This window comes from Haliotis cracherodii, unplaced genomic scaffold (assembly GCF_022045235.1).
Source record: "Haliotis cracherodii isolate W230 unplaced genomic scaffold, xgHalCrac1.p SCAF_7, whole genome shotgun sequence".
In the NCBI taxonomy this organism is placed as follows: Eukaryota; Metazoa; Mollusca; class Gastropoda; order Lepetellida; family Haliotidae; genus Haliotis; species Haliotis cracherodii.
In genome coordinates, this window is record NW_027266330.1 from 9,067,984 (window position 1) to 9,088,859 (window position 20,876).

The 20,876-nt window shown below is 43.5% G+C and overlaps 2 protein-coding genes across 3 annotated transcripts; both read left to right on the forward strand.

The window, feature by feature from the left end:
- The first annotated feature begins 579 nt into the window (after positions 1-579).
- LOC139447698 (glutamate receptor U1-like) lies at positions 580-10,980 on the forward strand. Its single transcript, XM_071229138.1, has 6 exons — positions 580-674; positions 5,569-5,613; positions 6,913-7,104; positions 7,734-8,070; positions 9,097-9,851; positions 10,499-10,980. The coding sequence occupies exons 1-6, from the start codon at positions 624-626 to the stop codon at positions 10,562-10,564; spliced, it is 1,446 nt and encodes a 481-aa protein (XP_071085239.1). The 5' UTR covers positions 580-623; the 3' UTR covers positions 10,565-10,980.
- A 1,820-nt stretch (positions 10,981-12,800) lies between these two features.
- Positions 12,801-19,415, forward strand: LOC139447604 (glutamate receptor 2-like). Of its 2 annotated transcripts, none has more exons than XM_071229009.1 (6): positions 12,801-12,910; positions 14,093-14,137; positions 14,874-15,062; positions 16,077-16,422; positions 16,915-17,669; positions 18,055-19,415. In XM_071229009.1, the coding sequence occupies exons 1-6, from the start codon at positions 12,863-12,865 to the stop codon at positions 18,142-18,144; spliced, it is 1,473 nt and encodes a 490-aa protein (XP_071085110.1). In that variant the 5' UTR covers positions 12,801-12,862; the 3' UTR covers positions 18,145-19,415. The 2 variants fall into 2 exon arrangements, with proteins under 2 accessions (XP_071085110.1, XP_071085112.1); XM_071229011.1 differs by having other exon boundaries at positions 12,864-12,914.
- Positions 19,416-20,876: the final 1,461 nt, after the last annotated feature.

Genomic DNA, 20,876 nt, shown 5'->3' on the forward strand with positions numbered 1-20,876 from the left:
ACTGCGGCATGGTATCTCAGTGAGCTAGCACTATAAATCGGCATCAGTCCGGACTAGTACAAGCAGCCACATGCACGTCGCTATATAAGTGCAATAATCTTGGACGCGACGTTAAATCCAATTTCACCTCACCTCACCAATATCAGAGACTATCTCCGTACGACTTAATTGACTAAACCCTGTCGTTCACCCCTTACATAAGACAATTGTCGCGTTATTAACACCACAGTCTTCATCCGTGAATTACGTACCGAAGTTGGTATTATGTTTTCAAGTAAATACCCTGTTGGATTCAAAACCATTCTATTATAATTGCCACATAAGTTCAATGATTCTGAATATGTGTAATACCCTTCGCACTGCGATCGTGTATCTTGTAGGAGTTACAACCGAATTTACAATGTATTCATGTGACACGACTAACATGTGTTTCCTGACATTGAAGCCGTGGGGCGTCACTTGGTACCGTATCCCCACGGTCACGTGACTGTCACCTGACACTGCAGCCTGCATCAACCATGGCCTCCGATGTCGCGGGTGTAATCTGAGACTTCTGTCTCGTGCACACGTCTCCTTGACCTTCATTTGAGGACCAGCTCGAGAGCAGCATCGTCCCTTGCAAAATGGCTTCTCCGTGCCTTCCAGTTTTGGGATTATTGCTCTTCATCTTTGAGGTAAGCGACTATATTTATTGAATTGTCATGGATTGACATGCGGACCAGATTCTACCCAAGGAATAGTATTTCCATAAAGAATATAGGTTGCACAAATATACACGTGGCGGGAAGATTGGGTAGATGTTCAATAGCATTTTTTCACAATAAGGGTCGTAAGATTAATGTCACCTGCGGTAGGATAGCCTTGTTGTTAACGCATAATCTAGTCAAGTCGACGTCCAGGGTTCGATTCCACTCATGGTTATAATGTGTGAAGTCCATTTCTGCTTGATGTTAGCTTTGGTTTGTTGTTTAACGCCGAACTCAGCAATATATTCCAGCGATATGACGGCGGTCTGTAAATAATTCAGTCTGGTCCAGACAATCGAGTGATCAATATCATGAGCATCGATCCACGCAAGATCCGGGATACAACAGGTCTTCATCAAGTTGTAAAAGGCGACTAGGCTTGTCGTAAGAGGCGACTAGCGGGATCAGGTGGTCAGCCTAGCCTCGCTGACCAAGTAGATGCATGTAATCGTAACCCAATTGCGTGGATCGATGCTCATGATATCAATCACTGGATTGTATGGTCCAGAATCGATTATTTACGGACCGCGTCATATAGTTAAAGAATGCTAATCTTCCTGTCTGTTGATGTTCCTTCCATTGTTACAATGAGCATTATGCCCTTGTTATTTGGTCATCAACTGTTACTTTAATATGGATAATTAAAACTGAATTTAAATAGACTAATTAGATTATACGCGACTTGACTCAAACCTTGAGTTTCTCCAACATAGGGACTGTCTTAACGCCTTCATTTTGCCATGGGTCGTACACTGTCGTAGGCAAACAGCCTCGGGGGCAGCCACTTAGCCACTCCTCCAAGTGCAGACCAGGCAACGTTTATCTCGCCCTGATCAGTACAGCTTGATAGTGTTCTGCTCGAGTCGTTTTATGTTACACAACTCGTGCTATCATCTAGGTGTAAGTGCGTTCAGTTACACAAGTATTCCCCCTTTGTTAGCGATCACACAGTGCTTTATGTCCGTTTCCACGTCAACCAACAACGCCCTCTACCGCCCTATATCTTGTTTCAAACATGGCCGGATCAGGGGGAGTAAACGGATATCATTTTCGTAAATCTGATTAAAAATGTCGATATCATCTTCTGTTGTTGCATGCTGAGTTTCGGACGTGGCGGTGAATGTTGAAGGTCTAATTACGTACGATAAACATACTTACAGATTAAGAATGATTTCCAATGGTTCCAAAAACAAAACAAAACCTGACTCATCAAACTTTCGAGTCGAGAAAACGGCTACTTTGTTTGTTTGTTGATGTTGCTTAACGCCGAAATCAGCAATATTCCACCTATATGACGGCGGTCTGTAAATAATCGAGTCAGGACCAGACCAGTCTGGCGACTATGCTTGTCGTATGAGGCGACTAACGGGATCAGGTGGTCAGGCTCGCTGACTTGGTTGATGCATGTCACCGATCCCAATTGCGCGGATCGATGCTCATGATGTCAATCACTGGATTGTCTGGTCCAGACTCGATTATTTACAGACCACCGTCATATAGCTTGTATACTGCTGAGTGCGGTGTTAAACAACAAACAAACAAACAAAAAAAGCCACGGGCCGTGTATAATCGCGATGCATCGATTGTTACTAAAATAATCATTAATGACGCGCTAGGTCTCACATACTCGTATACGCGAATCGCAGCTTCATTACGAACCCAGTTATAAGACAGTGTGCTCGCGAATGTCATTCTCAGCTTCCTGGGGATTACCAGTTACATTAATGGTTTTCGTTTCCACAAACAAGCGTCATAGTTATTTACTGGTACGCTCAAGGACTAAAATGTTTTACTTACCCGCAAGTGCGGCATTCAACCAGCTGATGTTTAAGATGTGAATGTCACCTGACACTGCAGCCTGCATCAACCATGATTCATGCAATGAATATGTAGCAATAGGTGTACTTTGTGTTCGCGTCACTCTGTGTTTGAGGTAGCCTCGGGGCATCATTCGCAGGTGGGGGAACAACTGAATTATCTCAAATCCCCTACTGAGACTTTAATTTTGTTGAACAGCTCGACGCCCCTTGCGATAACCCCACCGTAGCCATCTTTGATAGACAGGCTTCGGTGCGCATAGAAAGGCTCACATTTGTTCCTTTCATATTTTCCTAAGGCAAAAACACTTAGAAAGTTTAGAAAAGATATTGCATTACTACAAAAGACATTTTTATCATGCATTTTTTAGGAAGTTTAGGTTCATGTCATGAGATCAAATATATAGAGGTGAACTGTAGTGGGATTTAACCTCGCGCTCACTGTTATTTCAGTTGTATTGATATGTGCATGCAGGTGTGTGTGTGTGTGTGTGTGTGTGTGTGTGTGTGAGAGAGAGAGAGAGAGAGAGAGAGAGAGAGAGAGAGTGTTGTGAGTGTGTGTGTGTGTGTGTTAGAGAGTATGTGAGAGAGAGTCCATGCACTTCACCTAGGTTTTACACTTAAGGGAGGTAATAGGTGATCTTGGTTTATCAAATTAGGTGCCGTAGGCATGGAAGAACCCACTCCTGAATTCTTAAGGGATTACTTGGGGGCCTAAAGACCACAAAACACATAGATGAGAGGGATATCTAGAATTAGTCACATCATTATTTTTCATGTTTATTATGCGCATAAACTCATTCTTGTATGCTTATACATTTGTAATTGTACTAAATGTGTATTCCCAATCATCAAGCAGATGAGATACAAGTTAATACGAAAACGTCATTTACGCCGAAATATATGACAGAACGCAACAAACTTGGTAATTTATATCCCTTGTTAAACTATATTGAACACATCTGATGTGTTTTTGAGAAACCTAGTGAGCGTAATAGAAATTGCATTGTGACAAGAGTAGTAGCTAATTATAGACAATGGAGGGCGGGTGGGTAGACCAGTGGTAAGAGCCTTCGTTCGTCACGCCGAATATTCGGGGTCGATTCCCCACATAGGTACAATGTAGGAAGCCCATTTCCGGTGTCACATGCCGTGATATTGCTGGCATATTGCCAAAAGCGGCGTAAAACTACACTCACTCTCTCACTCACAACAGTAGAATGAAACCAATGTTTTCCACTTACGGAGAAGTGATCAATGTCCTTCAGCGCAGTTTTATAGACGCTTTCAAGATTCTCCGTACTTTGAGAAGTTTTTACTCCTTCTAGATCATATTTCTAAACTGTTACTGTTTCATTTTAGAACTGGTAACCACAAACTACCAATAGAAACAGACCGATGGGAAAATATACCACGAGAACAAAGTATATGTACATTTTGTGCCTATGTATTCAAATGTAATTATTGCTTGTTCTTGTCGCAACTATATGCCGGCTTACAGTATAAGTCCTCTGAGAAACCATGCGGCAGTTTGACATGGATACCACGCTCAGAAACAGTACACTGACTCCGAGGTTGCTGAACGCGGGTTGCTGAAGACCAAGTATAACCCGGATGTTCAGGGGTCCCTACATGGTCATTACTGGCACGAACTTTGATACGACCCCAACATAAGATTGACAATGATTGACTCCAGCTGACGCGATAATGTATTGCATGCCTAAAATGCACTTTTGATGTCGATTGTATTAAACAAACAATTATATGTATGTTCGCAAAGCGTTTCTAAACTATGTGGAACTGTCGTTAACACCGGAAGTAATATGCCCGTACTCCTCAGTTTCACCCAAGCACCCTCCTTCCCAGCGCGTGACACCGTTACAATCACGGTAACATCGCATTCGTGACCAACTCGTGTTTTTCCGGGACAAGCCGAATAGCGACTCGTGCCCCTCTCGTGGCCATTTTTGCGACCGGGTTCCGTCTTAGCGCAAACGGGCATACCTAAAACAATTGTCAACTCGTTGCGGAATAATTCACATGTATTTCCCCATACATTATATTTATATATATTTCAGATGCAATTTAAAGCACATTGGGACCTGCGGAATTATACAGTATGATTGAACACATTTAACTGTGTCGTGGGTATATTTTTAGATGCAAGACATATGTAAAATCAAAAATTATTTTTGAGGATTCTTTGTCAAAGAACTTGAAATCATACGCGCATTCTGATTGGTTTGTCGCATGTTCGCACATTACATCCATCGATAGGGAGACGAGTCTTCTTGCAGGTTACGGAAAGGGGCGAGTGTTGACGAATGGGTAACACCGCTGCCACCAATGTGGGCACGGCCATTACAAGAATCTTGAATTTGGCCTCTAACCCCAAATGTAGTAACGTTCATGCTTTTGTTTATGTCTTTGGGAATGCCATCATAGTGAATTTTGAAAAGGTTTACGACTGACCATGTTTTCCAGATGAATTTACTTTGTTGTTTGTATAATCAGATTGGTTCGAGATTGCAGACTAACGGAAAATCAACCAACTTATCCCTTACATTCTTACTATGTCAATAACATGAAAGTTTTACTGAAATAGAAATTCAAATTGACAAACAAAGAAAGTAATTTAGCAGGGGTAAGTGTATTCAGCGTCACGACAGTCGTCACTTGTTTGTAAACATAACTGTCATTCGGCTGCGTGTTCAACTCCAAGCATGGTTGGGGCCATCTATCACAGTGGGGAGTTTTGACTGGTGGCAGCGATAGTATATAGAGCTCCCCGAACGGGGTATCGCTGCGAGGAGCTTGTCACCCAAGTAGTAAACACCCTCCACCACATCCGGCTTTCCTTATACAATGAGTTGACAAACCATCTCACTCAAACTTTATTGTGTTCCCTTTAACAGATGCTCACAACAGTCGTATAGCAAAGATTGCTGCGTGCAAGACGTCACTGACAATGTGTTGACACAAGGTTTCGTGTTTTATCTTTGCAGGTTTCAGGACAAACGTTGCCCAACTACGAAGTGACAACGGTGGTGGTAAGGATGTTACAGATGCCGCTTGGCCTTGAGCGATACTGTGACCTCGTTAATCCAGACGGTTGCATTTTCGTCTCACGTGATTGGTTCGGTACCGGTCAGTCGGAAAAATTAAAAGCATTAACAATTCTGAAAAAGATTTCCATCGCCATGAATCCGGGTTAATGTTAACATGAGTGAAATAGTCGTTAAAAGTTTGACAACCTCACCAAGCCTGACCACTCCATCTAATTAATATTAGCGTCATGTAACGACCAGTATAGGTTGTAGGCAGGGCGTTATTCTAACCCTGGTTATTTCGTGAGTTTCTGATTAAAAAGGTATGATTGGGACTAATTATTCATTTCAACATTTGGCCAAAATGCATTGGACATTTGGTGAACTCAACTGAGATATATGTGATTTTAAGGTGTCAGACAAATGGGGTGAGACCAATCCCCATGGATGTTCCTATTAATCATATTGTGATTTATTAAAAGTACATGACTCCAAATTTACTTTTTTTTTCTATGATGATTGAAAGTGCACTTGTCATCTAAGTTTGAAATTTTAATTTTTGTCGAGTGCCTTTTTTGAGCCATTTACGCACGTTGTAGTGACACGACTGGTGTTTCTGGTTTAAGACGTGCATCAGTTTTGGTGTGTCCTTTAATCCTGTTTACTGTGTGAGGTACAATGACTTTGACATTATCATATTGATTTATTGATGCGTATAGATGTTCATCGCGCATTGGCAGGCAAACGAATGTTTGATCATTAAAAACAAATGCGTTGATCTAAAAGATATTCAACCATTAGACACAAAGGATGCAGTACTTAAGTGTGCAAATCCCTTTTGACGAACGTCCTTGAACATCATTCCCGTATCATCCTCAATTGTACTATTAAGTCAATATTTATTTGTATGTATATGTTTATGTAAATGGTACAACGAATGGTCATTGGACTGTGAATTGATAAAAAGGGCTTTTATCTGATTGGCTGAAATATTAATATTTGTATTCCTTGTTAAAGCTTAACTAAACCAGAACCCAGAGCCCTAAGTTCAAGGGCACATGAGATTCCCAGTAACATGTGACGATAAGAGCCGGCAAATGAACAAAGAACTGTTTGATCATTAGAAAACAACAATGTTGATCCGAAACTTGATAGACAATTAGCTGTAAAACAGGCATAGGACATACATAAATGTAAATTAACGATTGTCTATTTGAATTGAAACTACCTGTCAATCAATATAACCTCTGATTGATCAATCCAAAGGTATGGTCTTGTATAAAACACCCAGTCTTGTTACAGAATGCGCCTCACGTGATGCTAAAAGCAAACGGCGTGGGCTTTGAAGGAATCATCATCGATATTCTTCAAGAGCTTTCCAAGCGCGCCAACTTCACCTACACGATCAGACTTGTGAGAGACGGTTCCTATGGCAGCCCTGATAGAGGAGGAAATGGTACATGGAACGGAATGATTGGGGAAATTCTACGAAATGTACGTATGTGTATGGTTTCAAAAAGTACAGATATCGTGTATGGTTCAAATGATTGATTGAGGTGTCGATACCATTTCTGCATGTCTCGGTGGCAATACATCGATGCAATCAATACCGCATGAAACTAGATAGTTTCAGCAGATTTCATAACATTAGTGCATAATAATGATCAGATTTATGCCATGCACTCCATCACCAAACGTTGTATTGAGTATAAAGGTAAGGGAGACGAGTGTGTCTTGACGAAATGTCTAAAAGGCTACGACGTACTGCGTTGTGGGAAGGTAACGTTATTCAGAGTTACTGTAATGGTACCAAGTGGAGTGGGCTGAACTTATTGTATTTCTTCTCCAAACTTGGGAGGTATCAACCACTACGTTGGCTCCATATTTGATAACGGGTAGTTCGTAGGTCCGGTTTAGAACTGGTCTTCGGGAACCCGTGCCATCACTTACCTGAAATATTGCTGAGTGCGGCGCTAAACAACAAACAAAGAAAACTTGTAGTCCGCTGGTACCTTGACTTCTTTGTTCAACATCCATTCGTAATTCTCCCTGAAGTTCGACACTTCAGTTCCCTCCCTTTGTCTCTATGATTTTGTGATGAAACCGTCAATATTTGCCAACAGGAGGCGCACATTGCTGCCGCACCTCTGACCATCATGCCGCAGAGAGCTGCGGTCGTGCGTTTCACGCAGCCATACGTTGACGCCGGACTGAAGATCCTGTACAAGCGACCCGCTGATTGGATGACCAGCGAACCTCTGTTTATCCTTCTGTCTGTCTTCAGTCCGGGACTGTGGATCGTTGTCCTTCTCCTCGTTGCCGCCATTACAGCTCTACTCCACGTCATTGCTCGATTCAGTCCGTTAGAGGACGCTTCACTTGGCGAGAAGAAACGAGAAAACGCGGGATTGACTATCCTCAACAGCTTCCTGTATACTTTCAGCGTGCTCGGATGGCAGAGTAGGTTTGATGAGTTAATATTGTTGATGACGATGAATAATTTCTCCAAACAAATACGAATGTGATTCAGATCGAAAACTGAAAAGCAGCGAAAGAGTAGGAATCACAGTAGGCATTCAGATGACGTCATGTTATTGTTGTTGAATTGATTCTCAGCCAGGAAATCACTGACCTTTCATTCAACAAAGTGAAACTATTAAAATAATAATATAAAATATATTGCCACTCATGGTCCTCAAGCAAAATTATAGAGACATTATATACCAACCATAACATAGCTTAAGTCAGAGAACTCAGTCGAACCTGTTGATGCCGGTAGTAGGACCAACTCGCCCTTACCAATACTTCATTACATAAGGGGCCTCAAACCCGGTCCTATCTATTACTGTAACCATTGGCCTACCCTACATCGTCATTGCCATCCACGAATATCAAAAGAAACCAAACATACACATTAACTGGCATATACATAGAACAAAATATGCCTTTTCAAAGATATCAAAGTCACATGTGGCGACACACACGAACCGACATTATTGACCAAAGTGCCGCGTTGTTATTTTGGCTCATAGCAACACCATTTGACATCATTCGACAGTCTGTGTCATGTCAAATCTAGTTCCTTTCGCTATCACGTTGTCATCTTATTCAGAGCAGAATCGTTGTTTTCCTCACTGAAAGGTCCTGACAGTGTGTTTCACGTGATTGACACGCGGTTCCGAGTACAATGTACAAATCACAAATTAAGCCCAGTAGGGGGATTGATGAGCATCTTTGACAAGCCTTTCTCCAGGGAGACTTTAGGGATTCGGCCGTGCCTGACACTGAAGCACATGTAACACATGGGATGTCTCCTTAGGAAAATCACTTTGTTCAAAATATGCCACTGTTTAACCAGCATTGAATGGGTAACCGGTAGAATCTTATGGAATAATAACAAAGAATTGCGTTTATGGAGCAAGTAATAGTTTATTTTAAACGTCCAGAATGCCAGATAACTGGAATAACTTGGCTAATATGTTTCAGACTACACCCCCTCCCCTCGATCAATATCAGGGCGCATCCTGATGGCGTTCTGGTGGCTGTTCTCTCTCTTCACTCTCGTCGCCTTCACAGCCAACCTCACCGCCTTCTTCATCACTCAGGAACCTAACGTGTCCAGGGTTCCATTTTCAACCTTCTCAGAACTTGTCAGGCAGAAGAACATACGCTATGGCACATTCAAATACGGGTCCACTGAGATGTTCTTCCGGACGACAAGGAGTCCCCTCGCGAGAAGTATGTGGGCGACGATGAACGCTCAGAACACACTGATGAGAACCCTTGACCAAGGCGTCCAGAAAGTCAGGGCTGGGAAGTTCGCATTTATCGTCGAAGGCCCTCTGGCCGAGTACATGGCTGGAAAGACGCCGTGTGACCTCACTGTCGTCGGAGAACCTTTGAACGACCGTGGCTACGCTTTTGCCTGCAGTAACAAGTCTACCCTGTGCGGGATTCTCGACCAGAAAATCCTTGAATTGAAGGAAGAGGACTTCATTATCAACACCACAAACAAATGGGCCTCAAGGGGCTGCAATGTCGACAAGGGGAGGGAACTCGTATACGACGGTGTGCCTTTCTTTGACTCATTCGGCCGGAAGTCCGGGTTACTGAAAGACAAGTCTGTGACCTTGAAGAGATTCGCTTCCGGGTTCATCTTCCTCTTCCTTGGGATCTTCCTGGCTGGCCTCTGTCTTATTGGGGAAATCGTCTACGCAAAGAAGAGTGGTTACTCTGTCAATGTAAGTGTACGGTCAGGCACAGACTGATATTTTGTCCAAGAAATAAAATTTTCTTATTTTATCTACATATAATAAGTATACGTATAAAAAGTAAAATCCAAATGGATGCTAGACAATCTAGACTTGCCAACTCATTCTAAACTCGAGTTCAGTTGGATTCCTGTTTTAATTTATTCTCTATGGTCTGGGAGACAGTCTAGACGATACGATACATGTTTCTGACATGAAGATGTAAGACCAATTGGCAGAGGGAATGTGTCAAAATTGCCTATTCTGTGGAGTTTTCTATTGAGGGATATGTCTTCTGCAAACAACTATATTCTCTTTCAGACCGGAATAAAACATTCAATTCATTGCTAATAACATACTCCTAGATTAATCTTTTCCGGTTACAGTTATTTTTGCGATTTATACCGATAACTTATTTAGTAACACTTTTGTATGTCAATCGTGCAGGGAGATTAGTGTAGTGATGTAGTAATACAATTGTAAATGAAATGTAAATAATGACCTAATTTATGACAATACATTTTGGGATGGCAAAGAAAATACAACGATGGGTCATTTCTTTTCGCCTCTGATTGTTATCATATTTAGACACCATGCAAACACGTGATGAATAATTAATTTCTTTTTATTGTGTGCAGGTGCTTCCGAGCCTGCGCACTTCCGACCAAGAACGAATCCAAGACTCATTTGACAGCGGCAGATAACTGTAGTAGATACTTAGACAGCCCAGGACTTTGGGAGTTACCCCCCTTTAATAACAGTAAAGCCATTACTTGAAAGATTGACTTAAAGGTTTGCTAAGCTTGTGTCTGAAAATCGATGTATGGCTATGTCTTCTTCAGTGATGTGTTCAGCATGTTGTGTGCGTGGATCAGTGTACATAGACCATTGTATTAGTATATGTGTAAGCGGTACCACCGATAGGTGTTCTTCATTCATAGAAGTCCATATATCGATATTGCACACTAACTTGGACCAAATGTGATTCTGTCTGTATTTCTGTGTCTAATGTTCATAATATGAAAGCGCCTCCTCCTGTAAGTATCGTACCTGTTGTGTAGGTAATGTTATTTCATATATACATTATATATCATGTGATGGGGAACGACCTTTCCATTTTCGGGCGGGGTAGGGGGAGGGTGTGTGTGTGGGGGGGGGGGGGGGGGGGGGGGGTTCGTGGTCGAGAGTAAAACACGTCCAAAATAATTTCACAAAAACATATTAATGCTTCAAACTGTTGAAAAAATATTCTTCTGAAGACAAATATTCAGGCTCATGGTATATTTTTATTAAAAATATCTGATTTTGCAGCTGTAGCTGGAAAAATATCAATTCTCAGTACGGAATCCCAGCACCCCAGTATATCTAATGGCCGGTCAATGTTTGTACTCAGCTGTATGATCATCTAACGGTACTGACTCACCTTAGATATTTAAATACTCTCGTGAATGAGAATACAGGATTTAGTGAAAACCAAATATGGTTCCTCTTTTGTCTTATATAAATACTCCGAGATAGTCCCAGTTCGATGTAAATACACGCCTAGGAAATAAAGATCTTGCATCAAACATGCCTCCCCTTACTTCCTTAGAAGACGGTTGACTGATGAATGAAAGGCGATTTGAGCTGAAATGGAGTTAGACGTTTCGTGTAACGTGTATGTGTGTGTGTGTGTGCTTGTACTAGTCCGGACTAGCCCGTTGAAATACAGTGAAGCAGTTTCACATGGATGCACTATTCAGACGCAGTTTACTGACTTTGAGACCCGTGAAGATCAGTGGTAGAATAGGTCTTCAGCGACCCATGCTTGCAGTCACAGGCGACTAAGGTTGTCGTAAGAGGCGACTAACGGGATCGTGCGGCGTTAAACAACCACACACACACACTAACGCACACACACACACACACACATACTGATATGATCCGATTCTCTGGATACTAACAGTCACCAATGTTCTTTTAACACAATACAACGACATTGACATTTGTGAGCCGACAGTTAAGGGCCGGTGCCGTGACTGCACATCATCACTTATTCTGGATACAAAGCATTATTACTATTTATTTCCCATTAAAATTACATATATACTGATCGAGAATATCGGACGTCACTCTGACAAAGATTTGTTATATGGTGACCATATTTTGCAGCCCCCAAAGTTTGTACTTTCAACTTTCAATGCAATTACGGCACAGCATGGATCGCCAACACACTATGCTTTTCGTGGGGCAGACGCATAGAAGGATTAGGTGTTCACGCCTGGTCAGTTGGTTGCCATAGTAACCCGAAGAATTTGCCTTCAGCAACCCATGCATTTCGCTACCCTGTACATGACGTTCTGTAGCTACATCAAGATTTTCAGACTCAGTTGCAGGAGATTAAAATCTCGATTTCAGGACTAAAACGGAAATAAATTTAGTGAGTGAATGTTTTTTTTACAAGACCGCTTTGAACGGTATTTCAGTTGTAGCACGGCGTTTCTCCGTGATGTGGCAGGAGAGCCTGAAGTGACGTTAACCATTTGGGGGAACTCAAGAGCACATGGGGATCTGTTGGGATTCCTGGGTAGCATCGGCCCCCAGCAACCTATGCTGTTCGTAAGCGACTTCATGTATCGGGTTGTCAGACCTGTGACTCGGTTGATGACACATCATCGTACCCCGTATCTCGATGGCGTGGATCCTGGCTCACAACATCAATCACCTGATAGTCTGTTCCAGACTCGCTTGTATACAGGCTTCGTCACAGCGTCGTAGTATTGCTGAGTCCGGCGTTAAGCGACAAACAGGGGGTGGAAGAGGAGGGGGTCAGAAACAAGGTCTTGTGGCACACTTCTTTCACACATTCACGAGACCATCCATTGTTCCTTATCAATCACGCGCCATTATCAGTCACGTGGTGTCCTATGACACAGATACTGTTTCATCCGCCTGGAACGCTAGTCCGCGTTCCCGACACCGTGGTCCGGAGGGTGGGGTCCACACATCCACGGTAATCCAACATGGCGCCACTACTGTTTGCTCTGGTCCTTGTGACCATTCTACACAAAGTAGGTATTCAGAAACCGTTCTAAGTTTGAATATCATCATGGTTATTGTTTGTTTTAAATAATTATGATCATTATTTCAATAGGCATGTTACTGTATGAATATGACTACGTAATGTATGTTCTCGTCTATATATAGGAAGTCGATCCATCCCTTTTACAAGTTTTCTCCCTTCTAACAAGATGTGATGCAACCATCTTACGGGTGCCCAGCCTTCTAAGGCACCACAATTCACTGTGCAGGGTAGCGTTCCTTTATCACGCCAGAAGTATATGATCTTGGGATTCAATCCCGGTTCGCCCCGATTATGTTTCTGAGCTTGTCAGCACCATACACGTGCTCGTGAGTTTCACCGAAGTGGTAAACGTTTATACCTGCATGACTTCGGGCTTTCCTCCAATATCAAGCTGACACGCTGCGATATAACTGGAATACTGTTAAAAGCGGCGTTAATTTCTACTCACTCTCTCTCTCACAGAGGACTTTGATGCATGCTTGTAACATGACACTGTTGCACCCTTGTTTCAAGACTTTGATGCATCTGTTTTACAATGCGTTGATGAATTCTCCTTACAAGACGTCTTTGAAGTCTCCTTACAGAGGGGTGTTGATGCATAAAACACTGGCGTGATTCTTACACGATGTCTCTGCATCCGTCTTACAAGGCGTTGGTGTATCCTTGTAACAAAACTCTTTGACATCCTTCGTACACGATATTGTGGTAGCGTTCTTACGGGTTGCGGGTGCGTTCTACTTACAAGACCTTGATGCATCCTTCTTATAGGGAGTTGGTGCATCCTTACACAACGGTGCTGCGCCCAAGACGTTAGTGCACCCTTCTATAAGGGGGTTGATGCATCCTTCTTATAGGGCGTTGATGCATCCTTACACAACGGTGCTGCGCCCAAGACGTTAGTGCACCCTTCTATAAGGGGGCTGATGCATCCTTCTTATAGGGAGTTAATGCATCCCTACACTGTTGTTGTTGCGCCCAAAACGTTGATGCACCCTTCTTACGAGAGCTCTTAGTACCCTTCTTATAGGACATTGATGCATCCTTTTCACGTTCTATTAGATCATGTTACATCCTTTTTACAAGATGTTGCTGTTTCCTTCTGACTTTGATGCGTCCTTCTTTTAATAGCGTGTATGATATATACTGTATATTGCTCTTTGTGTTCAAGGCGTCAACTGCAATCCCTGGTGATATTCACGTGACCACCATTGAGGTAAGCAACACTTTCTCTGAAGGTGGTAAACAGACATGGACAATCGCCAGATTAATCGTAATGAAAATAAAGATGAAGTTGCATCCTTGTGTATCTTGTACGTTGTATCCCCCATCTTGTTGGTCTGTTTCTGAATGCATGTGAACAGGAAGTTCTGACTTCGGATTGGTAAACATTCAGCTTCATGTATATCGGTGATGTGATATCGTTTCACAGCGGTCATATAGACAATTCCCTTCCACTGATTTACCCATCGAAATAATGGAGTTCACCTCGGCGGTTTCATATTTAGATCTATACATATAGATTCATTGTGTCAAATATATCTCTACAATATCCCCTTCAGCATTAAATTTTCCCTTTATGTCGAGTTATACTTGGTGTCGAAACATTTGAGGTACAATCAAGCGTGCTCTTTCTACCAAGATTTCAAAGAGCGTCATTCGACTAAAAAAAGGTTGCAACTTTCAAAACGTTTTATGATAGCCATGTGAAGGACATTTCCAAATGGCATTTTCAAATTTGACGCAGTGACACAAATGTTGTCCGATGCAATTCCCTATTTTGACTCGTACGCACACCTTTTTGCGAATACCTGCCAAGGGTGTTATTCTCTCTATATGTGGACAAGGTTCCGATCGTATCATGACTTTATTTTATATTATTAATCCGATTTCACTTGGATTCAAGTGAGTTACGTAGATGCCTGTACAAATCCTATCACCCATTGTTACAGCACTGGCCTTTCCTAATGCCCAACCACAAGACTGGTGAAGGATTCGAGGGCATCATCGTCGACATCCTTGACGAGGTCGCCCGGCGCTGCAACTTCTCCTACACCCTCGACCTGGTGAAAGACAACACGTGGGGGAGACGGCGGCAGGACGGGACGTGGACAGGGATGATTGGAGAGGTCATCAACAATGTGCGTCACTTGCACGGGGAACCTCCTTGTTTTTCCATTTTCAGCTTGTCGATTCCATCAACTTACGCTCTCTGTAGTGTGTCGATTCTAAAGATTTTTTTATTGTTATTATGTCGTAACAGGCGACTAACGGAGCGGGTGCTCAGGCTCGCTGACTTGGTTGATGCATGTCATCGTATCCCAATTGCGTAGATCGAGACCCGCAAAGATCCGAGGTAGAAATCTGGGGTCTTCAGCAACCCATGCTTGCCATAAAAGGCGACTATGCTTGTCGTAAAAGGCGACTAACGGGATCGGGTGGTCAGGTTCGCTGACTTGGTTGACACAGGTCATCGATCCCAATTGCATTGATCGATGCTCATGATATCAATCACTGGATTGTCTTGTCAAGACTCCATTATTTACAGACCGCCGTCATATAGTTGGAATATTGCTGAGTGCGGCGTTAAACAAGAAACCAACCAACCAAGCGTAGATCGATGCTCATGATGCCAAACTCTGGATTGTCTGGTCCAGACTTGATTATTTAGACCGCCGTAATATAGCAGGAATACTGCTGAGTGCGGCGTGAAACAATATATTGAAATCAGTGATGACACGTGGTGTAAACGAAAAGGGCAACCATGTCCTGCCCTACCCGCCACTCGCACACTTTGCATTAAACAGTGAGTGTTTGTTGCCTGGCAACAAGGAGAAGTAATCCTGCCACCCGTGAAGATCCGGGGTGAAATAGGTCTTACGCAACCCATGCTTGCCCTAAAAGGCGACAATGCTTGTCGTAAGAGGCGACTTACGGGGTCGGGTGGTCAGGCTCGCTGACTTGGTAGATACATGTCATCGTATCCCAATTAAGTGGGTCGATGCTCATGATGTCAATCACTGGATTGTCTGGTCGAGACTCGGTTATTTACAGGCCGCCGTCATATAGCTGGAATATTGCGGAGTTAAACAAGAAACAAACAAACGAACAATTAATGTCAATACGTTATACAAGCCAGTCAATTCTGCCAGCAGGAGGCCGATATCGCGGCCGCCCCTCTGGTCATTATGTCCGGACGGTCAAGGTTCATCCGCTACACCCAGCCCTACATGTCCTCCGGGATCCGGATACTGTACACGAAGCCTTCTGATTGGCTGGCATCCCACGCCTTCCTCTTCCTCCTCAAACCCTTCTCCCTCTGGATGTGGGGCATCCTGGCTCTCACCCTGGCCGTCATCACCGCCCTCTTCATCGTCATCGTCCGATACAGCCCATACGAGAAGTGGTCATTTATACTTGGCAGGGAGGATGAGGAGCCCCTGGGGGAGAGGTCCCTGTCCAGTAGTCTCTTCCACACTCTGAGTACACTGATGTGGCAGAGTGAGTATGTGCTTCTATTTCGTAACGTTTGTGTTTGTTTCTTTGTTTAACGCCGCACTCGGCAATATTCCAGCTATATGACGGGGTCTGTATATAATCGAGTCTGGACCAGACAATCCAGTGATTGATATTATGAGCATCGGTCAACGCAATTGGTTTGTTTGTTGTTTACCGCCGCATTCAGCAATATTCCAACTATATGACGGCGGTCTGTAAATAATCGAGTCTGGACCAGACAATCCAGTAATTGATATCATGTGCATCGATCCACGCAATTGGGATCGATGACATGCATCAACCAAATCAGCGAGCCTGACCACCCGATCCCGTTTGTCGCCTCCTACGACAAGCATAGTCGTCTTTTACGGCAAGTATGGGTCGCTGAAGACCTTTTCTACCCGGGTCTTCACGGGTCGGACCTTGGATGAATTGTGCCAGGTTAAGTTCCTGTTGAACGTTCTTGTCCACACGAGTGTATGTTTCCCATTGCAGGAAGCCGCTGTCTGCCCCGGTCATCGTCCGGCCGTGTCTTGACCTCCGCCTGGTGGTTGTTCTCCATCCTCGTCCTTGTGTCCTTCACCTCCAACCTCACCGCGCTCTTCCTCACCCACAACTCCAGCATCTACAGCGTGCCCTTTACATCGTTCGAGGAGCTTGTCCAGCAAGATGACGTATCCTTTGGCTGCGCGAAATACGGACACATCGCATCATACCTCGAGACATCCCAGGAACCGTTAGCCAAGCGACTCTGGGAGCAGATTAACAGGGACGATGCCAATCTGGCCCAAACAACTGCCGCCGGCATCACGAAAGTACGAGCATCTCGTGGCGCCTATGCGTTCCTGATGGAAGGACCAATGGCTGAATACGCTGCTGGGGGTGCGCCCTGTGATCTCATCACGCTCGGACAACCGCTGAATGACAAAGGATATGCGTTTGCTTGTAACATTGCAAGCGATATATGTAACATCATTGACAACAAAATCCTTGAAATGAAAGAAGAGGATGTGATCTTGAGGATCAAGGAGAAATGGATGAACAGAGGATGTGATGCGACCAAGGGGAGAGAACTCATATATGACGGTGTTGACTTTATCGACACAATGGGATTGAAGGGGTCTTTGGTTTATGACAAACCTGTTACAGTGCGAAAGTTTACAGGGGTACTGGTTCTGTTCCTCCTCGGTGCTGTTCTAGCTAGTGTCTGTCTGTGCGCTGAAGCGAACAGTACCAAAAGAACCAAATATGTAAGACATAGTATATATACCAACACTGAGATCCAAGACATTCTTTATATATATTTTGTCTCATTCATATATTATATTTACTCCCGTTCCTTGGTGTATTTGCTTTTAATAATCAATAAACAAGTAAACACATAACTGTAAACTTCTCCGTCACAACCACCAGCTTTTGAATTTAATTTTTAAATGAAATGTTTCACAAAAGTATGTTTTGTTTGTTGTTTGACGCGCTCCGGCTTTTTTATGACTGTATGTAAATTATCGAGTGAGAACAAGGCAATCTGGTGTTTGTCATCATGAAAACTATAAAAGGAAAATCATAAACTGAAACAACTGAAATGCTGTTCGACTTGTTAACTCACTCACTCAATATTATTTTTCGTTTCAGACATGGAAACGTGAAGCCCTTGCAACTTCGTTTGACAATCCTAATGTGTCTGTTGAACGACATGTACAGGGGAGTGAGAGCGACCTCTAATTCTCAGACGTCGTCAGCGACGATAACGTCCCGGCATTTCCACCGTGCGGAAAGATTTGTTACAGAGAGATTATTTCTGTGATGGGATAAAATAAATTTCAGATGCCAATCGTCACTATATAGCCGAACATGTCCTGGTCCAAAACTATCAGGATTTCTAATGAATCAGCATGATTTTCTAATTTCAAAATATATCCCTTTCTGTGTCATGTATTGAATTCTTTAGATGCATGAAGAATGAGGTTAGAATAGGTCTTCAGCAACCCATGCTTGCCGTAAAGACGACTAATGCGTGTCGTAAGAGGCGACTAACGGGATCGGGTGGTCAGGCTCGCTGACTTGGTTGATGCATGTCACTGTATCCCAATTGCGTGGATCGATGTTCAGGATATCAATCACTCGATTGTCTGGTCCAGACGCGATTATTTACAGACCGCCGTCATTTAGCTGGAATATTGCTGAGTGCGGCGTTAAGCAACAAACAAACAAACCATTCTTTGGAAGAGATTTGTAAAGGGATAATCTGACCAGAACACGTTGATCTGAAATTTATGTTTCATTCCACAGTTAGTACGGTTGTGGGGTTTTATATAAGCAGACCGAAGGATGAGGTGCAAGGCTAAGACCTTAACATTTAATTGTTGTTATGTCTTGCTGAAAGAACATGTTAAATTGTTTAGAAGTAGCAGCACGTTGTGCTGGTTATACGGATAAGTGGACCCATTTAACATATTCGTCGTGTGTACCCTTCGTACGACATCTCGAATAATTATCCATACGTTTCAGCTGACTTTAAGCACTCTCACTTACTCACTCTCATCCACCCACTCACTCACTCTCATCCACCCACTCACTCATTCACTCTCATCCACCCACTCACTCGTTCACTCTCATCCACCCACTCACTCACTCTCATCCACCCACTCACTCACTCTCATCCACCCACTCACTCATTCACTCTCATCCACCCACTCACTCACTCTCATCCACCCACTCACTCACTCTCATCCACCCACTCACTCATTCACTCTCATCCACCCACTCACTCACTCTCATCCACCCACTCACTCATTCACTCTCATCCACCCACTCACTCACTCTCATCCACCCACTCACTCACTCTCATCCACCCACTCACTCATTCACTCTCATCCACCCACTCACTCACTCTCATCCACCCACTCACTCATTCACTCTCATCCACCCACTCACTCACTCTCATCCACCCACTCACTCACTCTCATCCACCCACTCACTCACTCTCATCCACCCACTCACTCATTCACTCTCATCCACCCACTCACTCACTCTCATCCACCCACTCATTCACTCTCATCCACCCACTCACTCATTCACTCTCATCCACCCACTCACTCACTCTCATCCACCCACTCACTCATTCACTCTCATCCACCCACTCACTCACTCTCATCCACCCACTCACTCATTCACTCTCATTCACCCACTCACTCACTCACCTCCACAATAAACACAAACACATTTGTCCATTTATACATGTAGCTGAATAAACGGATTTGACAATTAAATTCGTGTTGACCGTGCATTTCTTTACTTTAAACGGGACAGTGGTGATAACGGATCAGAATAGATGCAAACACACAATACTTATTCTAAAAGGTGGGATGTGAGGTGAGGATTAAAGGTCGCGCTCAAGATTATTGTAGCTTGTAGTCTCGTCCATGCACCAATGTGTGTGTGGTTGTCTTTGTTAGCCCTGCCTTGGTCCGTCTTTTATTGCAAGCCCACTGAGATACTACGCCATACTTTAAATTCCTACTCAGACACAGTATACTCACTCCGAACTGACCAGTCCTTTATCCGCTACCCGAGCACCAGGCAGGGTAACAACAAGTTCCGTCGTGTAATGTCTTTTGGTATGACGAGGTCAGACATTCCGCTCTCCGGCAGACGCTCTATCCACGATACCATGGAGGCCGACTCCCGCAGACATAGGTGGTCTGGCTAGGTGAGCTGATTGCTCATCATGGAACCACTATGACAAGGAACGTTGGTTATGTTTATCGTCACTGGTTTACCATGGGGATTCCTAGTAAGAATGTAGGTCCCCAATAATCCATGCTTGTAAGAGGCGACTAAATGGATATGGTGGTCAGGCGTGCTGACTTGTTTGATTGCATGTCATCGTATTGCATCCCAATTGCGTGGATCGATGCTCAAGATATCAATCGCTGGCTTAGCTGGTACAGATTTGATTATTATTATTTTTTTGTCCTCTAACGCGTCCCTCAGCAATGTACAAGCTATATGACGGCGGTCTGTAAATAATCGAGTCTGGACCACACAATCCAGTGATTGACATCATGAGCATTGATCCGCGCAATTGGGATACGATGACATGCATCAACCATGTCAGCGAGCCTGACCACCCGATCCCGTTAGACGTCTCCTACTACATGGTCACCTTTTACGGCAAGCATGGGCTACACCGGATCTTCATGTGTCATTCTTTACAGACCGCCGTCATATTGTTTAAACAACAAACAAACAAACGTTAAACAACAAACTAACACACCTGGTGTAATGCGGACTTGTATCACGCTTTTACTCATATGTACCTGACACTGGCTTGCAACTCAAGCACACATGGCGCATATTAATTGGTAAAGATTCAATACTGCGTTGTTGTTTTCCTTTGTGGGGGAATCCAACCCAAGTCAAAAAAATACTATAACCATGCGCTCATTGAATAA